The following is a 23626-nucleotide window of genomic DNA, read 5'->3' as shown; positions in this document are numbered from 1 at the left end:
TTATTCAGATACCCAGCATAAAAAAGGTTACATTTGGTTTTGGTTTTTTTGTTTTTTTTTTTTTTGGCAGGTCAGATTACTAGGGCCATTTTAGAGGACTGTTAGCTGGATCCTATCAGCATATGTGCAAGTATTGTACTTGATGGCCAGTAGGACTTACAAACTTTATTTTTGCACGTTAATGATTATCCCAACAAGATAAAGGGAAGTTGAAGAGAAGTTTGTAAGTCAAGAAGTATTCTACAATTCCCTTAGGCAGAAAATTGTTTGTACAGGCTAAATTCCTATTCGTAAATCTACTTTTAAAGTATGTGGGTGCCTATACCCATTGCAGAGTTCAGCTGCACAGCTGAACAGTAAATGGAATGCGGTAAAGCAGAACTGTGCATATGTGGAGTTTGAGCAAGCTGTTAAAGATTGAGCTATTAAAGTCTGTGCAGAGATCCTGATTTATAGCATATGGAAGTTGATGGAAACATTCCACTAACTGCAGTATTTGCCATATAAAACAGCAGTAGAAGTGAGTTTGATTGTACAAGGATAATTTACCAGTTTTAACCTCTGAATGCTTAATTTTGTGAGTATGACATTCTCTGTTACATGTGCAGTTTCAGAATTGGTAAGCTGTCATGGAGCAGTAGAAACACAAGAGTCAGCATTAGATTACAAGGGAAATCATGTGTACCATTATACAGAATATTAAGAACAGAGCATATTATTTAAATTAGTAATAGTTAATATCTTATTTGCTGTATTATCAGCAAAGAAGTAAAATGTCAAGTATAAAATATAAAACTGAGGAAAATACCTGAAAAAGATTGCTTATTTTAGTCTTGAGGCAAAATGCAGAGTCAAGGTCATGGTGTTAAGAGAGCTGGGTGACGTCATATCCATGCGAGGGTGTTAGGAAAGCTGGCTGATATTGTTGTGAGGCTGGTCTCTATAATCTTTGAGAAGTCGTGGAGCTTGGCAGACATCCCAGAAGACTGGAAGAAGGCAATTGTCATCCCTGTTTACAAGAAGGGCTCAGTGACGGATTCAGGAATATACAGGCCCATTGGTCTTACTTCAGTCCCTGGGAAGGTTATGGAATGAATCCTCCTGGGGGCTATCGCAAGTCAAATGAAGCACATAAATAGGAAAAGCCATCATGGATTCACCCTGGTGCAAATCCACTTGACAAACTTGATTGCCATCTATAACAAAGTAACCTGCTCAGTTGATGTGGGGCAAGCACTGGACGTGGTGTACCTGGATTTCTCCAAGGCTTTTGATACAGTTTCCCACAGCTTCCTCCTAGAGAAACTGATGCATTATGGTCTAGACAAGCGATCTGTGTGGTGGGTGGGGAACTGGCTGCACCCAGAGGGTGGTGAATGGCTCCCTTTCAAACTGGAGACCTGTCACTAGTGGGGTCCACCAGGGATCAATAGTGGGACCAGTGCTGTTGTCCTGGTAGACAACAAGCTCAGTATGAGTGAACAGTGTGCAGCTGCAGCAAAGGAAGCCAACAGGATGCTGGGCTGCATCAGCAAGGGCATCACTAGCAGAGATAAAGACATCATTATCCCATGCACTCAGCACTTGTTGAGCCACACCTGGAATACTGTGTTCAGTTTTACTTCCCGCTACGCAAAAGGGATGTAGAGAGGCTGGGTAGGATCCAGATAAGGGCCACAAAGATGACCAAAGGATTAGGAAGCCTGCCATGTGAGAAAAGGCTGAGAGAAATGATTTTGTTCAGCCTTGACGAAAGAAGGCTTAGGGGGAACCTTGTCATCATGTAGTGGTACTTAAAGAAGGTGGAGACTCCCTTTTTACAAGGGATTGCATGGAAAAGATGAGGGGTAATGGGTGCAAGTTACTCCTGGGAAATTCTGGTTGAACAAGAGAGGAAAATTTTTCACGATGAGAACGATCAGCCATTGGAATAATCTCCCCAGGGAAGTGTTGGATTCCTCAACATTGGACATCTAAGATTCAGCAGGACAGTGTGCTGTCCATCTAGTCTAGACCGTGCTTTTGCCAAGAAAGGTTGGACCAGATGATGCTTGAAGTCCCTTTAAATTTAGTATTCTATGATGCTTTGATTCATGACATAATGAATTGAAGCACCTTGGGCTGAAACACATTCAGGGTTTCTAAATAAATGTATTAACTTGTAGTGTATTCTTACTTTAGTTATCATCCACTTTTCCTGCAATGGTTTTTATCAATACTAGAAGCTCCAATGTTGTGCTTTTCTTTTATGATTGCAAGACTTGGAGGTAGTGATGACGTGGAGTGTAAAACAGGGAAAGGCATACAGTAGGGAAATTATATTATGCACTATTAAAGAATGCAAATAAAGAAATTCCTAAGACTTGTTCTGTCCTTTGACTCCCTAGTAAACCTGTACCGGATATGAATGAGATATGAATGCAGAAGTTTTAAAGTATACGTAATTACTAAAAGTTTAAGATACTAACTACAATGTGCAGAATTAAAAAAAAATACCAAACCAAGAAAACTCAACCAAAAAAAAACCCAAAATGAAAAACCCAACAACAAAGAAAATAAAAACCCTACAGAAAAACCCAAATGAAAAATATAACACCCTCCCCCCAAAAAAGCGCCAAACCATCTCCCCCCAAAAAGCTCAAACACACCACCCACCAACTAGCAGATTTCCAGAAAAATGCCACAATGCAAATATTCCACCCCCAAAATTGCAATTATGTCTACACTGCAGAGGTGCTAACAGCACCTGTGCAATTCAGCCAGCAGTTTTAGTCCTTTAATAATGAGAAGGTCAAGGATTAGTCAAAGCTGACTTCACACAGGAGGGTATCAGTTGTTAGGGTTTAATAGGACAGAGTAACACTGTCTGTTACAAGGAAATATATATATTTAATTTTGCATGGGTGCATATATATATATATATATATGTTTTGTTCAGTCATAACTTGAAATTGATGATCTTAGAAAAATATACCTAGTCAAAACATACCTGTTGGAACTTCACACCCCCACATCTTCACACAAGAAAGTAAACTTTGTTTTGACGGGGAAGTATATGTGTGGATTTTGCAGGAAAGTCGCATAATCTCTGTAGGTGAGAGTAAGTGCTATTAAGGAGTTTTAAGAACTGACTGTTTTAATATTGTACCTTGACAGCAAACTCATGCTCTTCCCCATTAATCTAGTGTTCTGCAATACAGTTCTGAACATGCAGTTCACATTTATGGCTATTGCTGGGAGCATTTTGGTTTTAGGAGCAATTTTTAGCTGTAGAAACTGTTATGATGTTGTTAAAGGTGTGGGTTGGTTGGTTGATTTTATTTTGGTTTGGTTTAATTTTTTTTTAGTTACTGGGTTTTCTGGGTTATTTGTTTAGTTTCTGTGAGTATGAAGATTTTATGAAAATAATTAACTAGCTCATAATGAATAGGTAGAATTAAGAACCTGCTGTGTGCTGCTCTTCATTCAAAAGCTGTCCTTTTCAAAATCGGATGCTTTAAAAATAAATAGGACTTTTTTGGCATAGATAACACTGACCTGTTTTTTTCAGAATGCTTATTGAAGAACCAGGATGATCAGTGCAGTAGTGTGCTAATCAAATGCTTGTGCTGTTTGGGTCAGTGCAGGTATCTGACATAACACAAAGCAGAATATCTTTTTTGCTGGAAGTTGTAGTATCTTTATGAACTAGTGTATTGGTTGACACACAAGGATTAATCAGGATTAATGGATTACTCCAAGATGGTACCTGGCCATAATCTTAAAGCATTGTTTATGCCTGGTTGTGTTAGTCTTACCTGCACATTGCCTTCACCAAGTTCATTTTCAAATTTAGGAAGGAGAATAGCTTTCTGACTCAGGTTTTCAGTTTAGCAATCTGAGAGAACCATTTCAGCTATCTAGGCATGCTCTCTCTTATTGTAGCTAGACAGTATCATTTTTGTTCCTTACCTGTCTGTTTGCAGGATGGAGGTAACACTCTTGGGAATTTGGAAATACGGATATAAAGCAGATCAGACTGTGTACTGAAGCTTGAATGAGAATGGATGGAAGAATCATCTTGTAAAGTACTTAAACTAAATGGACAGATTCTCAAGTTGAATTCACTCTTACTTGCAGTAAATGCTGATTTATCTGAGACTGTGATCATTTGGTGTTACAGGGACACATTGCTTGTGCATTTGAAAATAAACTGCAGCACCACTGTGTGGACAGAATTTGTGTGGATATTGATACCTACTTTCCCTTACTCTCTTGATTAACTTTCTTCTGTAACCAGAACCTGGAAAAATAGAAGACAAAGCAGCATCTTTGGGCTTACTAGTGAAGACTGCTATAGTGAACTGGGATGGAAATAATTAAATTTTTCCAGTTTCCACAGAGGAAACTGGTAGATATGTATCTAAGTGATGATTATTCAGCAAAACAAAAATAACAGTAGTATATGTCAGTGCAAATCACTGCAGGGATATTAGGTCTGTACTATTGCCCTTTCTTCTCAAATCTGAGGTTTTTATCTAGACTATTCCTTATAATCTGTATCTGGTATTGTTGTTTTGAATACGAAGTTTAAACTAAATACTTTTATTAGTTACAGCAGAATATAGATACTGGGTTTTTATCAGATTTTAATCAGATCAAGTGTTTTTCACTGAATATGACACACACATTATTTATTAACACGCGTTACTTTGATCAGTTACGAAGACCTGTATCTGTGTTGTGGAAGACTAGGTTTTCTTCTTTTAGCTATGCATTTTATATTGGTAATGCATAGAAAGTATTTCTACATGTCTTGAAAAACAGTTTGGCCGAGAGTTTAGATTCTAAGTGAATCAAAAGTTCCTACAAATGATTACATTTTAGCATGAAACATTAGAAGAAGACATTGGAAGAACAACATAGAAGTTGATTTCTTGCAGCCTCTTTAATTTTCATCTCTATTTAGTTTACTGTGATATTAAGTAACTCAACATTTGACAGAAGCTTTTAAAGGACACTGATATTCTTGTTAGCACTTTTGTGTTGCCTCTACCCCAGAATTTTCAGTCTCAAATGGGGAGAGTATGTAAAGAGGTGGATAGGACTGTATGTGTATACACGATGTGATGTATTTGCTCAAGTTTTGAAGACTACAGTTGTAATCCTTTGAAACAAATTACTTCATCAGTTCTAATCTGACAGTGACTAGCAGAAAATATTGTCTGAAACTTGATATGCATAGTATATAAAAATGCTCAAAAGGTAATAGGAAGAAATGAACCAGTTTGAGATGTCTCAGACTTCAAGATTTAAGAATATCTGAAAAATATTTTACTTTAATAGACATGTAATATGATGCACACTGTAGCTTTCTTCATACAAGAGCGAAGTGACCTTCAGTGAAGGAGGTCTCTTTGGTGGTGTGACTTCAAATAAGGAAATTAGGCATTTTTTTAGCTCTCCTGATACTGGAACTGGGTAACATTTGCTGTTTTGAAAACAAGTTTAGAAAGACAGTGCCGAGATGCTTACTCACTTAGCAGTCTGTTCTAAAGAAATGGAATGGAATTAGGTATCTTAATGTAATTTAGTAACACAATCAAATTGTGTGTCTATAGGAATCTTCAGGACACGTAGTTAGTAAATGTCGGAATACTGAATCCAGGTAGAGTTTATATTAGATTCTTCTGTACTAATGTGCACAGAAATACAAAGTAACTTAGAGCTAGGTGTATATAACACCTGATTATCTGCAATCACCATTCACTTGATCTGACCATGGCATCATGTCTGTCTTAACGTCCTGTACCAATTTTATCAACCTCACCTTGTGTGAGAAGTTCCACAACGTTCTGACTCTGTGGCCTAAATTAGGAGAATGTTTATGGTAACTGTCTACACACAAAACAAAGAAAATGGAGCAAAACAGGGTTAGGATTTGCTTTGTTGTTTTAGTATGTCCTGCCAACCCAGGAATTAACTTTGGAAAAGGGCATGGGATGGTGATTAATTTTCATTATTAATTAGTAAGTATTTTTAAAGAAATCAATCTTTATTTGTGAGCTATATATTTACAAAATAAGCCATGTACACTGCACAGCAAATGAAAAAATATTTGCAAAATGAAAGTTGAGAAAGTTTGTATGTCAAGAAATTTAGCAGTTTTCCTGTCTCAATTCTCCAGCAGTCATCTGCTACATTATGCGTGTATGCATGGTGATTGTGCACAATTCATTTGCAGGAAGTGATCTGATGCATTAGATCGTTAACTAAAAATTAAATATGTCAGGGACTTGCCCCAAACCAAGTTATGTTTTTGCTGCTTTCAGTGTCGGATCATTTTTGTAGATGGACTCTGTAGAACCCTTTTCAAGCTTACTCTAAAAGCAGGGCATACAATGGTAGAGAATAGGGCAGTACTTTCAGGAGAAAGTAGCCTTACTATGCTGTCTGCCTCTGGGTATGGAGGTGTGATGTTATCATCTTCTCTAGTGACCCTTTCTGTAGACAACTCTAGCACTGTGTATGATTGTGAAACTGGAGTCTCCATCTGCTAGTGTGGTTATTTAGGAAGAAGGGCTAGGAAGAGAAAGAGGAAGAAGAATGTGTTTATATAGCTGCAATTTAGCACCATTTTTTTTTAACCTGAAAATAAACTTTTATTTGAATAAAATGCAATTAGGATTAGGGCATACTAATTTTGCTCTTTAAAAAAACAAAAACAACTCTCTCACCCCACATGCTCTTGGCTTTAATAGATGCATCTTATACAAAGAGTACACAGCAAAGCTCTTAGCTCTGTATATGCAGTCTTCTAGGTCCTTGATTTTTGGCCTTTAGGGATTTTGCTGTTAGTTGCAATTGTGAACTGCACATATAAACACATGGACATATTACATTTTCTGGATTTAATGTCTGACTGGGAGCAGTTACTGCTTTTCACTTTACAATTGATAGTGAAATGCAGCTTGGGCGCTGTTGTTGGTATATGAGGAAATGGGTTCACCTACACTTAGGGCTAGGGTTTGCCACATGAGGACAATTTAAAAAAAGGTAACGAATTACTTTTTAAAGTGTTTGATTAAATTCTATTTAATCTCCTTTTCAGAATTAAATACAGCTTAATTTAGTTTAATTACTAGCTTGAAGTAAGTTAAAGCAAATAGAAGTCCAGATTAATTCAGGATGAGTGCTTAAAAGTGACTTCAAATTACTGAGTTTAGTTTGAATTCAGGCATTTTAGTTAATGTAAAAATGTAAAAAACTGCCTGTAAGAACACTTTTTTTTGGTAAACATGCATTCCTTACTGTGTTCATTTTTGTAGCCTCATCCTGTTCTGCTTCCAGTTGCATGCTTCATCTGATAGTTTTGTTTTTGTATTACATTTTATTTACAGTGTTCAGTATGACCTCTTCATAATCTTTCATGTGAAATTCATGATTGGAAACTAATTTTGCTTCCTAAATGAGTGAGAAGAATGCAGAGCAAAAAAATAAATTTCTATTCTTAAACCACAAAATTTTTAGAAAACAGATTTATTACAAATTTTTTCTTTCTTCTTAACTTGAACTAGATTTTTGCAAAGGGATTCTGTAGTTCATAGTCATATTACTTTAAATGACTAGGATTTACATAAGGGTCTGCTTCTGTTTTTTCAGGTTTGTTGACAAGATCTTGTTTGTCTACATTACTACAAGGATTTAGTTCCATAACATTTATATTTCATCCATACTGACCTTTGTTACAAGAACAGGCAAACAGGAAAAGCACATATATAGTTATTGGAATTATTTTAATTGATTTGCCACCTTCAAAATAAAAATTATGGGGAGATTTGATTCTGCTTGTGTTTGGGGATAGATCTTTCTGTGTTTAGCAGTGATTTTGTAAATGGTTCCCCAGATCTTGTTGGGCCAGAAGCATAACCGCTGTTCTGTTCTTGTTTGTTTCTTTGGTAGGATGATGAAGTGGTTCTGCAGTGCACTGCAACTGTTCACAAGGAGCAACAGAAATTGTGTCTTGCTGCAGAAGGATTTGGCAACAGACTTTGCTTTTTGGAATCCACATCAAATTCTAAGGTACTTCTGAGTGTTTAAAGCGTCATGTGTGAAACAAGGATACAGCTATAATACTGCTTGCTTTGATGTACAATACACAAATTGTTCTAGGACAATGGACAAATCAAATCTATCAATAATTTAAGGAATATTTAGTGCCCCTTTGAAGATTAACTGTTCTTTCGTAATGGCCCTTTGGCTAAACTCTAATGCTGTGGTTTGTTTTGGGCTCACTTTAAAACTAGCTAGCTGCAGAAGTCCATATCAGTAATATGCTTGCTATTTTGCTTGTCCAAACTCAGTTGTAGTAAGCTGCAATTCAGTTTTTGTGTACTCAAATTCAAACACACATTTGATTGCTCTGATTTTTAACTCCACAGGAAAGAGAACATTTGTTCTATTTGTGGTTTTTATTCTGTAACATTTATGTTGAGGTGATGATTGCTTTCAGTCCTTCTTATTCCCTAACTGAGCCTAATAATCATGTAGGTATCAAAATTCTCATCTATTCAGTTTGTTATCTAAGCCTACTTAACTCTGCTATATATGCAGTAGATACAATAGTTTGGAAAATTAACTTTGCCATTTGTTGCAAAGGAGGGTTTTTGTTTCACTGTCACATATGCTCAAATAATTATTTTGAAGACAAAAATGTGCCTTCTCATGGCAGAACTGATTTGTGACCAAAGCAATGGGTATACTTGGACGTTTTATTTATACAAAGAGTGTCCCTTATATTTGTTTTTTTTTCAGCTGAAATATAAATGTTTGATGAGAAAATAAAATTAAGTTAAAGCATCTGGAAAGACATCTTTAGAGAATTAGAACAGAAATTTATAGTTTTTATCTTGCCAGCTTCCATGACATCACTTTGCTTCTGTCTGATACATTGAAGAGTAGTGCTTCATTTTCTGTGTCATCATTTTGAATCTATTATTCATAATAATAAATTTTTCACTAGGATATTAATGATTCATTATAATAGCAGTGATCTAGATGAATTAATTCATGGCGCTCTGTTTTAAGTGGATCTTTTTAACAATAAAAATGAGCTGGGATAGACGTGGTTGCAGTGCTAGTTGCCTGGAAGGCCAGAAAAATCTATTTAATGAATTTATTATCATTCAGTAAGTTTGGATATTAAACCTACAGTCTCTCTATCACTATATAAAATTCCTGAACATTCTTGCCTTTAAGGGGTGTGAAATTTACACTGTATTCACCTCCTATGTTTCCCTGTTGATGCTGCTTTTTCTCAGTGTTTTGTGAAGCAGTATTTATTTTGCTTAATCTGCATGAATTTGGAGAAAAAATAAAAAACAAGAGAAAATCCATACAGCTCATCCTTGTTTTAATTTTTAAGGGCTGATGGTTTCTAGGATGAGCTTGTTTGAAGTCATTTGGAGATATAAATACTGAAGGAGCTGTAAAATTACCAAATCCTTAAAGCAAAGTTGACTGTAAATAAGAGAAAAAAATATGGTTTTCTTCCTAATATCTGTGTCCACACAATGTTACTATTTATTATGTAAGGAGGAGTATAGGAAATATTACAAGAGGCATGTGATAATTTGAAAAAGGTTTCAATGGAGTTCATAAGGCAGTTAAAAAATTTCACTGCATGTCTTGAAGGCTATTTTTTTCCAGTTGTAATGGATTGTAATGCGCTTTAATTTGGTAGTGTGGCATCTGAATTACAGGTATCAGGGATGAAGTGCAAAACCAAGCACCAGTAATAGGCCAAATACAGGTAATAGACCTCAGCTATCATCCTAGACTTGCATTCTTGAGAATGCCTGATATGATCCACTCCTTTTCTCCAGTATCCTTTAAGATGTGGCTCCTAGTGATGTAGCTGATGTTTTATTATCGCAACTTATTCGCATGCAGTTTCTCACACTAAGGTCATTCACACTACAGAAATAATGATCAGATTGTAGATACATATTGATAGAATAATTTAGCAACTAATGACTATTAATGTTTATCCTGTTACAACACCACCGGCAGGCCTATTATGGAAATTGCTTTATTAATTTTATTTTCTTCCATTCAAGCTTACAGCACAAGTGTTTCTTTGGGCGGTTGTATAGATTCCGTCAGTGTTGGAAGAGAACAACAGATTTTGAAAACAACATACTAACGAAAAATGGATGATGATAGTTGGGCTAAATTAGCAAGCACTTTAATAAGCATTATCAGTTCACATGTGCTCACATTTCAGAACTATTTCCAAATTCCACTGTCTTCTTTTGGGAAATAATCTATGCTTATCAAATCTGAGAAAAAGTACTCTCTTTATTTCTTAGCCGTTTAACTATATTGTTCTTCTGTATATCTTGTGTTTGAATTTTAAATAGGGAATGAATTCATATTTGGAGCTACTTTAGAGCTTGTTCTTAGGCTCGAGGTTGGTTTATTTATAACAAGTGGAGAGACATCTTTTACTCTTAGATTTGCTGTCAGACTCCTGTGAAGAAATGCATCTTATCACAAAATGTCATTTTATGGAATCACATTTCAAAGTACAGTTATATTTTTAAGTTTGTGAATGTTTTTGTCCATTGGTTTGCTCATCTTACAGAAAGAGAGTTGGGAGGTTAAGCCTAGAGAAGAGAAGGGTCCAGGAGACCCTATAGCAGCCTTCCAGTACTTAAACAGGGCCTGCAGGAAAGATAGGGAAGGATTCTTTTTTTTCAGAGAATGTAGTGATAGGGTGAGGAGTATCTATTTTGAACTGAAAGAAGGGAGATTTAGATTAGAAATTAGTCAGAAACTCTTTACTATGAGGGTGTTGAGGCACTGGAACAGACTGCCTAGAGAGATGGCTGCCCTATCCCTGGGGTTAAGAGCCAGGTTGAACAGTGCCCTGAGCAATCTGCTCTAGTGGAAGGTGTTCCTGCCTGTAGCACAGGGGTTGGAACTAGATGATCTTTAAGGTCATTTCCAGCCCAAACCATTCTATGATTCTATATAGTCTAGGAAGTGCTGAGTAAAGGGGAAAAACAATAACTCTAGGCAACTTTTAGTACAGCATGGAAGGCTACTGTCTTTTGTTTCCAAGGCACACCATGGGCTCATGCCCACCTTAATGCCATCAGGCCCTTTTCTGCAAAGCTGCCTCCCAGGGAGTGAGACCCTAAACTGGGTCATGGGTCATTATATAACAAATGTATTCTTGATTTGAAATGAATTATTTAATCCAATGAATTTGTTTGCTTTTGTGAAGGACACACAGAATGACTACATCCCATACTGGTTACAGTCATAGCCTTGGAGAAATCAAGGATGCATCTTTGTAACAGTTTTTTTTGTGTTCTGCCAGGGACTATTCTCTACCTCTGGCTGATAATGGGATAAAAGCTATTTTACACTTTACACTATCCTTATTTCATTCATTTTATTGTTTTGTTGTTTTTTTTTTAACTTGGTGGTGTGGTTTAAACCCAGCTGTCAACTACAAACCACACAGCTGCTCACTGAGCATTGCAGTGTGTAGAAGAAAATTGGGACGGTGGAAGTGTGAAAACTCATGGGTTGAGATAAAGCCAGATTAATAACTAAAGCAAAAGCTGCATGCACAAGCAAAGCAAACCAAGGAATTCATTCACCACTTCCCATTGTCAGGCAGGTGTTCAGCTATCCCCAGAAAAGCGGGGCTCCATCACACATAATTGTTACTTGGGAAGATAAATGCCATCATTCCAAATGTCCCCCCTTTTTTCTTTCCCAGCTTTATGAGCATGACACCCACCATATGGTCTGGAATATCCCCTTGGTCAATTGGGATTAGCTATCCTAGCTGTGTCCCCTCCCAGTTTCTTGTGCATGCCCAGCCTCCTTGCTGATGGGGTGGGGAGCAGAAAAAGGCTTTGACTCTGCTTAAGTGCCGCTCAACAGTAACTAAAACATCCCTGAACCGTCAACACTTTATTCAGCATAAACACAAACCTAATGTCAGGTCTAAATTTTGTGTCATTTTATCAATAGGAGGCAGTTCAGCGTATAGAATAATTGGGTTAGAATAAGATAAATGCATGATCTACCTCATCTATAAAGGTGTATTAGCTCAAGTGTTAACTCAATAATTGTATTTTAATCTCTATCAATTTCAAAGCGGATCTATCTCAAAGTAGACGTTGTTCTAGGAATAAGTTACATATCTGATATTCAGAATATATAAACCATCAAAAATTTTTAGCGTTCAAAAAGTTGCAATGGCAAGAATAAGAAAACCCAGAGACATGCTGAAGACAATTTAAAATGCTTAATTTCCTTATTTTGTCCCGTTATTTATCCATTATGTCTTGTTAAGTTTATAGCATGAATTTTAATTTCTTTACTAAAACGAAGAAAATAAGCAGTGAGTGTCAGGAGAAAAAAAAAAGGACAAAAAAGAACATAAACTGATTTTTTGGCAATGGTCTATAGGTAATCTTGTTTCATCAATATTTGTGGTACTTTTAAATCTATGCCTTATGTGGAAGACCCATCCATTTTATCAAAACAAGAATTATTAATCATTTGCTCAATGACTTATATGTTTCTTTATATTTGAAAGTTAGTTTGTTGCCTTTTCTATATAAACAGATAGCTAATATGAGGAAGTCCATTCATTAAAAGATTATGCTGTATGCTATTGAAGTAGGTTTATTTTAGACCTAAATAATGCACAGCATACTGAAAAACAAACAAGCTGGAACTGTGTTTTAACAGCTCTTGAATATGATAACTGTATGTGGTGCAGAAAGAAAAACACTGAGCTCTGGGCCAGTCACAAACATGGTTTTGATCACTTGTGAACCACTGCACAGCAGAACACTTGAGAGTGAGTTACCTGTGCTTGTTGACGTTTTCTAATAGCATAAGGTGTCATTTCCTCTTATTTCTATGGCAGGTAAACTCATGCTTTAATTCCAGAATGCACTGAGGTATAACACAACTGCTTTCCATCATTAAAGAGGACTGATAAAAATTGTAGTCCTGGTCCCCATCACCCCCCCCCCCCCCCTTGACCTCTCATCAGTTTGGACTTGAGAGAGGGAAGGATAACATAGTGGGTGTTTTTAAAGATCTGGAAAAAAAAAACAAAACAAAACAACCTCTCTTTAATATTTTGTTTTTTCCTTTTTAAGAAGGTGGTGCCCTGTGTGATTCTATAGTGTGAACTTCCCACTGCGCTCTGAATTGCATTGTATATAATGGGTTACAGTACTGAGAGTCCAGAAACTCTGATAACTTGTTTTTTTTTCATTTCTGTCTTTAAAGAGCCACTTTTCTTGCCTTTCTGCCGTGTGACAGGACATGGTTGCAACACTGGGAGAGGTTCTGCAGATTTCTTGCTGGACCGGTGTGGGCCAGTCAGCTGGGGCAGTCTGCTCCGTGACCCCGAGCTATGTGTGTCAGTGATGTTCCGTTCTTTGTTGGTCCCTAGATGCTGCTGTTGTGTGAGAGGTTAGAAAATAAAGCCTGATGATAAGACTGGCATGCTGTTTCTTGTGCTGCCAAATACCAGTTCTTGGTGTTTTTTTCTTTGCCCTTTTTCGTCTGTTTTCAATACAAAAAGCAGGAGCTGGATAGGTGGCTGTGCTGGAAGAGAAGAGGAGAATGGGGGGAGGGAGGGTAGAGAAAGATGCTCACCAGGCACATCCAAGGTTACAAGAAAGTATGATTCTCTAGTATTTACACAAGTAATTTCTCTGCCAGCAGTCAAATTCTGCTCAGATGTGTCAAGAAGGGTGTCATTCTAAACAGTGGGCAGGGGCCCTGGCTTGAACTCCTCTGCCTTTGTTGCCTTGGGGAGAAAGCCTCTTTTTTCTTTTTTTCCATTTGTCTTCCAGAGTGCAAGATCTGAAGGCAAGAATTGCTTTTTTTGTCTTGTACACAAAACACTTGAGCATATTCTCAGTGGCTGAGGCAAATAAACTTAAAACTGTTTCTGACAGCCAGGAAACGGTACCTGTACTTTGCACAGTTTTTGATTGCATTAAATCCAAATGTATGACAAAACGCACATGGTATCCATTAATGTATGGATACACGTAGATGCTTTTTGCGCAGTTACTGACATAATGAAATGCTAAGTTTTTGAAAATTTGATTCACACTGAAGAATCAAATCAGGATTGTTGAAACTGGATTGTTCTGGGCATTTGTCATAGTGTAAGGTATTTGCTTGGGGTTTTTTTTGGTAGTCGCAGTCATTTCTTTCTGTGCTTATGTTTCTGTTTTGTCCTAAAGAAGTAAAAATATACTGTGAGGCCTTTGGCAAGGCTTTGTAGCTCCACCTCTGAGGCAGTTTTAATTGCCTTTGTGTTATGTTGCCAAAATGAATTTTCGTATTTAATGGCAAAGATGGCACTTAATCTTATGTAATGTCATGTTCAGAGGACTCCATTTAGCAGCCATTCACTAAGATCATCAATTTCAATAATTAAAATGAAAAGTCGGTAACCATTTCATGTGTACTTCCACATTACTTTCATAATTTAGACATATGTAGAGGAAGTCTTCATAGGCGTAGACCAGACAGGGGTTTGTTCAATGAATCATTCTTTCACAATAAAATGCTTCTCTATAGTAGTTTTATGCAACACGATTAATATAATTGGAAATATTCTTTATTATGTACATAGATTAAATTTGTATTCTTTTTAAGCCCTGTATAAATCCTGAGCCTACATGCAGATGTGTAGCCACAGCCATCCGACCTGATTGTGATCCTTGTACTTAATCCCAAAACCCAACAGAATTACTTCTTGAAATGGAAAGCAAATAATTTAAAGTAAATGTGAAATATTCAAATGAATGTGAAACACACTGGGTCAGATCTACGTGGATGTAAAGCTGCAACAAATATGACTTTGTATCAGCTGAAAATTGTGTGCAGTATTAGTAGGCATAATAATAAAATTTAGCATGTTTGGGGAATTAGGTGATGATACTACTCCAGATGATGGCACTGAATGAAGGAGTAGTACATATGTATGCATACATTATGTCTGTTAGCAACTAACCAATGCAAGACAAATTTCAAAATGCTCTATTTATCTTTAATGATTTGTTTCATACTCAAAATAACATAGGCCATCCAATCAAGAAATGTAATCCAAAGCTGTAAAATTTTTGTTATTTAACAAACGAAACCTGAGTTGTAATTTCTCCATTCAAATAAGTAGTTTGCAACTTCAGTATCTAAATGTCTGTTAAAAGCCAACAAACCAACCCTAAATGTTTACAATGGTGGTGGTTGGTGGTGGTGGTTGTTTGGGGTTTTTTTGGTTTGTTTGTTTTTAATTGTGGTGACAGAGATGCAGGAATTCAATTTATGGTACAAATTAAGTGAACAAGACCTGAAAAATCCCATTAAAGGAAGTTTCCTTTATAACTATATGCCCTAGTAACTGTTTAGGCCTCTTATTATTTAAAGATCAAAACAGGAAAAAAGGAGATATTATGCTGGAAAGCCTTGTCTGAGATAAAGCTGTGATCCAAGCACCATGATGGAAGGAGGTCAGATATGCCGTGTACAGTCATTGTTTGGTGAGTTTCCTGCAGGCTTTCGAAAACCTGCTAGTTTGCTGTGATTTAGCTTCTGAGTCCTACCGTTCTTAGTACTGTTCCTGTTAAAAAGGAGAGTTGCTATTGCATGATGGCTTTATTTATTTGCATTCTGAAAATTCTGTTCAAAGCAATGCCCTCACATGATTGCAGAGTTGGTGGCTAGGTTTCTCCCTCCATGTAGTATGAAAGTATTGGGACTCTTAATCTTGGGATTAGGTGTTAAGGACTGGAAACAGATTATTTGCCTTCACCAAATACACTAGCTGTACTGCAATACTGTAAGAAAGTCCTTGAAAGATAAATAAAGTGATATATAGAGCAAAACCAGAATATTTTGAGGTGAGAGTTCTTATTTGCTGGATGCTTGTGTCCGTTCAAAGTTAAAACTGATGGCTGTTCAATACTAGCACAGCCCCGGCTACTTTGGGCTTGTTGCATTACCCTGGGTAACAGTATCACAGGGTTACACAATGACATATTCAGCTAAGCCCTGTAGAGCTCAGGATTTTAAATATTTTCTGTGATGGGTTTATAGCAGAATTGTGTGTACTTCATTGGTACAGGAGGAGTAGTTGCAAAGGAGTCATTGGAATTTTAATTAGGCTGATATGTAGCTGTTCATCTGCAAACCTGGAAAAACAGATTTATAAGTCTGTGTGTTCCAAGCTAAGAATGCATGAAAGTTTAAATGCTTATTTTAAGCCCTTTGGACAATGTTTGTCTAAAGCAAGAATTTCAGTTTAGCGATGTAGTCCTGCTCAGCACTTGAAGTAAGTGTATTGTTACTTTCTACTCAGTATTTTTAAGCACTGTCGGGCTAAATCTGGCTCAGCGGACTCCTGTGAATCATTCTAGCCCAATGGGCTCTCAGAAATTAGGATAAAGAAAAGTGGCCAATTAACGAGTGAATGTATGTGCTTCCTTGAGGTAAGTAATAGCAATTGCATCTGATTGATTGATATCTGAAACAAAACAAAACAAAGTATATAAAGGATTTTTTGTTTGTTTGTTTTTGTTTTCCTTCTTAGACTTTTTGAAATTTTTATCTTTTGATGATTTTCAAGATTCTTGGTTTTTCCTTCTGGTTACTTCCCCATGAAAAATGAGGAAGACTTGTGCTCTTTTACTGGTGGAGAGAATGCTGTATCTTGCTATCATAAGGAGTATTTACAACGTTAAATTGAGGGTTAATTTATAAATAACTTTGATTGGAGGAGGTAATAATTGTGCAAATGGAAAAAGCTTGGAGGCTGAGCATGTATGTTTGTGTCCCTGTGCTTGAAACCCAAATGCAAGTTGGTTTTGGTAATTTTCTTAATGCTGCTAAGGGGATTGCTGCATACAAATACAAGCATGACTTTTTCTGGTTTCACAATCAAAAGAAGAGTTGCTTTGCTTTGCATTAAAAAAAGGGAAAAAAAGAGGCTAAATGGAAAAAAAAAAAAACAAAATCCTAAAGAGTCTGCATAAAGGCAGAAGGTCAGAGTGAAGGCTGCTTTTCCTAGTGTTTAATTATTTTTGAATAATGGCTGGAAGCTTAGTGTTTGTTTGAAAACTTGCAGGTACGAGTGATGGACATGCAATTTATGCCTGAATCCTGAACCACACTGACTCCTCCAGTCTGTTTTTTTCTAAACTAACCAACTTGGATGTAATAGCTGGAGGATGGAAATAATATTGTGGCTTCCCACAGTATGATTAGTAGCTTAAGATGTCCTTCCTTTCTCTTTTTTGGCTTGGCTTTTTCAAATTATAAACCAAAAGGAGTTTTATGGTTCTCTGTGCCTCAATGCAAAGGTCTCGTAAAGCAATGATTATGTGCAGTCTACTTTTGTGCTGCCTTAAATCTGCTAGTTGGGGGGTTATCTGAGCTGAAAGGGGTTGAAGCTAATGTTCTGCTTAACTGACTGTGAGAATTTTTCATGTCTTACAGAAAGCGATATTCTTGTACATATAGTGAGTCCCTGTGAATACTACTAATCGATGTTCTGACCTCGAACTCCTTAGAATTTCTCTCTTCCTTTCCTAATGGATATAAGTAATGTATTTAGGAGTGGGAAGCTTTTTCTATTTTCTGGGTATTTAGACACTTTTCTTGACATATTTACAAAAATATCATCCACAAAAGCATTGCCTTTCCATAAGAACTGGCTTTTTACACACATCACAAAAAGCATAGGAAGCAAATGTCACTGGGCTGATTTCTAAAGGCTGATATAGTCTTCCCTTAACAATCCTGCAAACTCTACCTCTACCACTCATTTAAATGTCTTTTAATGGTAACAGGAAGTTAGGAATTTCAGGTTTTCTTGATGTTTCTCTTAGTATCAATGGGTTCTAATTGAACAGTACAGTGTTTACAGATAGTAAAAGGCAATAGTCTAGGGAATGTGCATCAAAACCAGTAGCAGCCATCATTCAAATGGCTTTAGATAATATAGGATGAATTAATTTAGCTAGTTTAGTATGCTTTAAATGGCCAAGGTATGATCTGGTGATGAAAAGAGAAAGTAGGGACAAGGTGTTTCTAGAGGAAGGAAAGTGCCCAGGCTCTGTGACATTTTGAGTACCAAGAGAAAAAGAAACAGGCACAGCACAGGACTTGTCTGAGAAGGTTGGACAGAGGTCCTAGAAGGCAAACAAATATACTGCTCAGTGCAGCATGAAATATGAACAGACTTGCCAAGAAGCCATTTGAGTGCCTGTTATTCAATAAACCGGGAAGTCCTGTAATACTGAATTTGTTTCTCCAGTCTGTATAAATTAATTATTAAGCAGTACAAAAAGGTCTGTAGAAATGAAGTACAATTGTAATGAAGTCTTATTTGAAATAAGAAACATGGCCTAGTTTGTTTAGCTGTTGTAAAAATACAGCTTGCTATGCTTTGAGGGCTGTATTTGATACGTGTTTTGGTGAGCAGTACACTTAATGACCTCTTTTGACTGGTACAGTTGCAAGTATGTGTACAGATCATAGAAGTCCCATTTTATAAACTCAAATTAGCAAAATAATTATTTCCTGTTGTGTACATTTAAAGCTTATTTATTATGGAGGACAACTGTATCTATAGTTTCCACAGATCCATTGTTTTCACATATACATAACTGACAATTGTTTTATTTCTGTAGAAAAGATGGATTTCTTGGGCGAAGTAATTAAGAAGAGTTCTTGTTATTTTGGAAAATTTGCAATAATTTTTTTTATTACTATTTTTTAAAGGCAACACCAAACAAAGGCATTTGAAAGGTTATTTTAAATCCCCAGCATAGACGTGCAGCTTAGTGGAGGAGTAGAACATCTTTGCTTGGTGATGAAAGTTGAGATAATTGTTAAAATAAAAGCATCTATAAAATAATGCATGATTGTCCATAATACATACCTGCAAAGGTCTTAATAGTGTAGTTAATATCTTATGTCATGTCAAAGTGTGAAATCTTGAAAAGGAATAACTTGGAGACAGTAGAGAAGGGAACTCCGGGTTGGTGAATGGTCTAAATTAATGTGATAGTCTCACATAGAGGTAGTATTTGTAAACTTCTTGTTATACTTCCTCCTTGAACATGTATTCAGGAGTGGAATAAAAAGACTAAAAGTTCACATAGTTTACCGGGTCCTTGAGACTGTCTTTACTGTCTGAATTCTTAAGCTGCTTTATTAGCTCTTACATAATTCACTTCTGAGGCAGGTGGGCTCTTTGCTGGGAAATGCATGTGGATATTTCTGTGTAGATGGTACTTTGTGGCAGCTTTTTGTGCTGGTATGTCACTGAATGAAAAGCAGAGAGCCCTTTAAAAGTTGTTTGCTTAACAGCTTAGTAACAATATTTTGGCACCTTAGACCAAAATAGGACAGAATTTGAATCCTTAAGAAGCTGAACAAATAACCACTAATTAGTCTTACAAGCTTTGTGATTCTGTAGTTGTTGAAAGTGCATGGTAAAATAAATGGGTGGGTTTTGTATTATGCAGTGTATTCTCAAATGCAGTGCCATGCCCATCCAGGCAGGGGTTTTATATGTTTACACATTTACAGATAAACCACAATTTCTGAGTATACATGGTGAGAGAATTTGTTTAAAAATAGATATTTATTCTTGAAAATATTATTGCACTCTTCATGAGCAGTGAAACTCTGACAGTATATGTCCCTGAATCCATGAAGAATTTCCTGGCAGACAGCTCATGCTGTTAGGGGATGGCACACCTAAATTTGAATAAAGTACATCTAGCTTCTGCAGTACTGGTGGAGTAGGCTGAAAATTCTGTGGGTGGTTGTATTTAATTTGTTTTGAATTTTTTTTTTAATTAAGCATATGAATGAGTCCTGACTCAAAAAAAAAAAAAGTATACATTATTCATTTGAGTTAGAAAAACCGATCTGTTTTGCATAGGTGTGAAGTAAATACTGCCAGTATGTGGTTTAGTACTGTAAGTGCCTAAGTGCATTGTTACATCTTGCCACAAAGGATTTTGATAGCTGTGTATGCTTTGCTACTTTTAAACTGTGTTGCCCAGGAGAGAGCTGATGATGCATCTCCTTTCCTTCGTTTACGGACAAGTCAGAGATGACTCAGAACATGTTCCTCAGTCCCCAGTTCCAGCAGTATTTGACAGGCACCAATTTTCCCAGTTGACTGTTGATTTTGGTAACATAAAATAGAAAGAATACTAGTTGAAAGCGTGCAATAAAATACTTTGAAGTTAAAATTTTGTGTCTGTTATTTTATTTTATAGTTGATAAATTATGAAATAAGTATTCAGGTTTTGCTTCTTGTAGGCCTGTTGTTTCACTACAAAGTGAGTGAGATCCTCATTAGAGTTGGTGTAGGGTATTTGGGAAGGGTTAGTATTGATATTTATTTGGTTTTCATTTTTACATGTTATAATTCCACTGTGAAGATTTCAGCTGTGGGAAAAATTTAATAGTAAGAGACTCTCTGCAAATAATGACTTATTGTTTATTATGCAGTGGTAAGATTTCTACTGAGACAGGTTAGGCTATGTCAGTTATTTGTTACAGCCACAAAAGACTTGCACATTTACCATGCTTGTTTGATCTTGAAAAAATATAGGATTCCTGCTTTGAAATATGATTTTTTTTTAATGAAAATAGCTCATCATAAATAACAAATGTGTGTGTGTGTGTATATATATATATATATATATATATATGTATATAAAAATAAAATCTGGTGAGAGATTAGGAATATTTTCCTGTTGGGTGTCTGCTATGCTTTCCAGAAAAGGGCAAAAGAGCATTTTATTAAGATCATCTTTCTGATCAGGAAGCAAAAGGGTAGCTACTTCTTCCAGGTTCTAAAGCAACAGTACCCTCCCAAGTCATAATACCATAGAATTTTCCATTACTTGTTGCAGTAGCTATATATATATAACATAATCTCTAAGAATAAAAGGGAATTGTAAAGTTTTGAGTAATACCCAAAAGATTAGCATAATAACGTAGAATTTGCAGGATCAGCATGAAGCTAAACAAAAACATTTTGTTAATTTGGATGTGTGCCTAGAACCTCTGTAGTACTGTTTATCCTATGAGAATTTTTATTTTATTAATTAGCATAGAATTTTCCTAATTACCTTAAAAATGAACACATTTACACTGCATTAGGGTGATACAGTATTAGCTAATGTTCATCTAAGCTTCTGGCTACAGCAGTATAAGTTGTAATGTCTGTTTTGTTGATTGACATGGTTTATCCACCAAGGCTGAAATGCAGTTGTATGGCTTCTTACCCAGTATCACTTTTTATCTCTTGCTGAAAGTTTTAAATTTTCAGGGAACAGTTAAAAAAGAGAAACAGCCTTCAGTAATGTAGATATGTTGGACTTAACACATAATTAGAAAGGAGACCAGAGGGAAGAGATGGAATGTAAGAGAAAATTACCTTTTACCCTTGTTAGAGATGGAATGTATGAGGCCTTAAGTCTGTAAGGAAAGTAAACATCATACTGGGAATTACAACTTCCAAGCAGTGAAGACAGTCTGTTCTGTTAATAATAGCCTCAAGACCCTTGACAGCTCTCTGGAACAAAGTTGTTACTGAAGAGCATAAACTGAGGAATTGTAGCATGAAACTTTGCTCTTTCCAAGCATAAAAGAAAAGACTATAATTGTGCTTATGTAACAACAGCCTAAGTATAGGTTTCTTATGCATTTTTAAAGGAGGTTGTGAGAGAAAAAAAACCCAAGAAGCGGTTTCCTTCTAAATGTTGTTTTACTTTCAGTTTGTAGAGCCCTAGTTTCAGGTAATACATTTTTCTTTGCCAGTAAACTGTTCCACTGTGACCAGCAGATGACATTCATTATCATCCTAAAGTAGAAGTAGGGAAGGATTTTGGTCTTCACTATTGTCATAACTCATGTGGGTTAAAAACTAGTAACTTCTCGTGATAAGACAAAGGCTTCTGTAGATGGGCGTTTATCTTTGATATATCAACATGAAGATTGTTTTGAGATTTTTTTCGCTGCTGGGTTTGTCATATCTAATAATTCATTTAAGAAAGAATTTTGCACACAGAAATGTGGGTACAATAGGGAAACTTTGTATATGTGACCACAAGAATAGAATCTATTAAAAAAAATTAAAACAAGTTGTTTAGGTCAGATAAACAAGATCTGCTATAATGCAGGTTCTTAGTGCTTAGTGGTTTAGGCAACTAATATGATTATAAGAACCACTGAGGACTTAGAGCTGTCTTGTGTTCTAGGCTTTGAAAATGAATTGATTGCAATATATTTGTAGTTCTCCCACTAGCTGTTTTGACCTGTGTTGGTGGTCTTTTCCCTTGTTGATTTGTGGTGTTTTTATTTTGGACGCTATTCTGGCTTCATTCTCTGGCTACTCCTGTACGTTTTTCATTTTTTCCCCCCCTGAAACAGCTGTCCTGTGAACAAGGAATCTTTAAAGCTTCAATTGTTAACAAGAAAATTTTTACTATGTTGTGAAGTAGAACTTGACCACATATTCAAAGTTTTTCCTAGAAAAAATGAAAAGCATACTTGTGATAAAAGGCCACTCCCACTCTTCCAAACACATGGGGACGTTACAGTTTTCAGAGAAAGTATCACAAAAAGTTTTGAAAGTTGTAAATTAATCTGCTTTTGATGGAAACAACTATTTTGGATGGAATAACCTATAAATGCCTGGTACAGAAAGTGATTGTTTCACACTGAAATAGACTAAGTGACTGAGAGGAGGTTTTTTGTAGCAGGCGGCCATGTAAGCCTCATGGTCTTCCAACAGTAAACAGTCAGGAGCTTGACACAGTTATCAAAAGGTCCTCTCTATTAGAACTGAACATGTAAGACTCATAATTCATTCTCTGTCTTTTCTGTTTGCGGATTTGGTGAATCTCATTCATCCTATTTACCTGATGGGACTTGTCAGAGCCATATATTTCTGTACAGGGTCCATTTTTTTTTGATGGCAAGCTTGAAAACATGGAAAGCTGTGCCTTCTATGTGGAGTCCTAGAAAGGGATGTTTTTGCTTGGTAATACTGACTGTGTTTCATCACTGTCACCAGACAGAATCTCATTTAAGTAAAAAGGACTGCCAAAAAACCTGAGATGTATAAATTTAAATGTAACTAGAAAATAGATGATGGGTACAGTTTCTTTCAGGCTATTCCCACAAATAGAACTACAGATGTTTTGCTTAATTCTGTACTAAAGTTAATTTTCTGAATCCTCCTACTTGGATTCTCAAAGTTAGGCATCTAATAAATGTGTTAGTTTTAAAAAAAGTTATGAACACCCACATCTCATTTTTTGGCAATGATGTAAAATGTGGATGCTTCATAAATCAGGCTGCTTAGTTAGATGGCTCTTGAGGCACTGATGTGTGAATATTTAGTATACAGTTAGAGATGAAAAACCTGCAAGTGAATTTTCATTGGGATTTTGGTTAGAAGAGAAAAAAAAATAACCACTAGCTGAGCCTAGGAAGACAATTAGGAAGCCTGCAGGTAACTAGGAATAGAAATAAAGGTGAGGTAAAGTTGCTT

The 23626-nt window shown here is 36.2% G+C and overlaps 1 protein-coding gene across 6 annotated transcripts in view; it reads left to right on the top strand.

Annotated features, from left to right (window-relative positions):
* Window positions 1-23626, top strand: part of RYR2 (ryanodine receptor 2) — a 382151-nt gene that overhangs the window by 83346 nt on the left and 275179 nt on the right. For all 6 annotated transcript variants that reach the window (XM_062637382.1, XM_062637380.1, XM_062637379.1 and 3 more), the window contains exon 2: window positions 7942-8061. In XM_062637382.1, coding sequence (XP_062493366.1) covers window positions 7942-8061 — 120 coding nt within the window. The remainder of the gene's footprint in view (window positions 1-7941; window positions 8062-23626) is intronic.

This window comes from Pezoporus occidentalis, unplaced genomic scaffold (assembly GCF_034315485.1).
Source record: "Pezoporus occidentalis ecotype Australia unplaced genomic scaffold, CSIRO_AGI_Poc_V1 ctg52, whole genome shotgun sequence".
Taxonomy (NCBI): domain Eukaryota; kingdom Metazoa; phylum Chordata; class Aves; order Psittaciformes; family Psittacidae; genus Pezoporus; species Pezoporus occidentalis.
The sequence above is the reverse complement of the archived record's forward strand: the minus strand, read 5'-3'. Positions and strand labels throughout refer to the sequence as shown.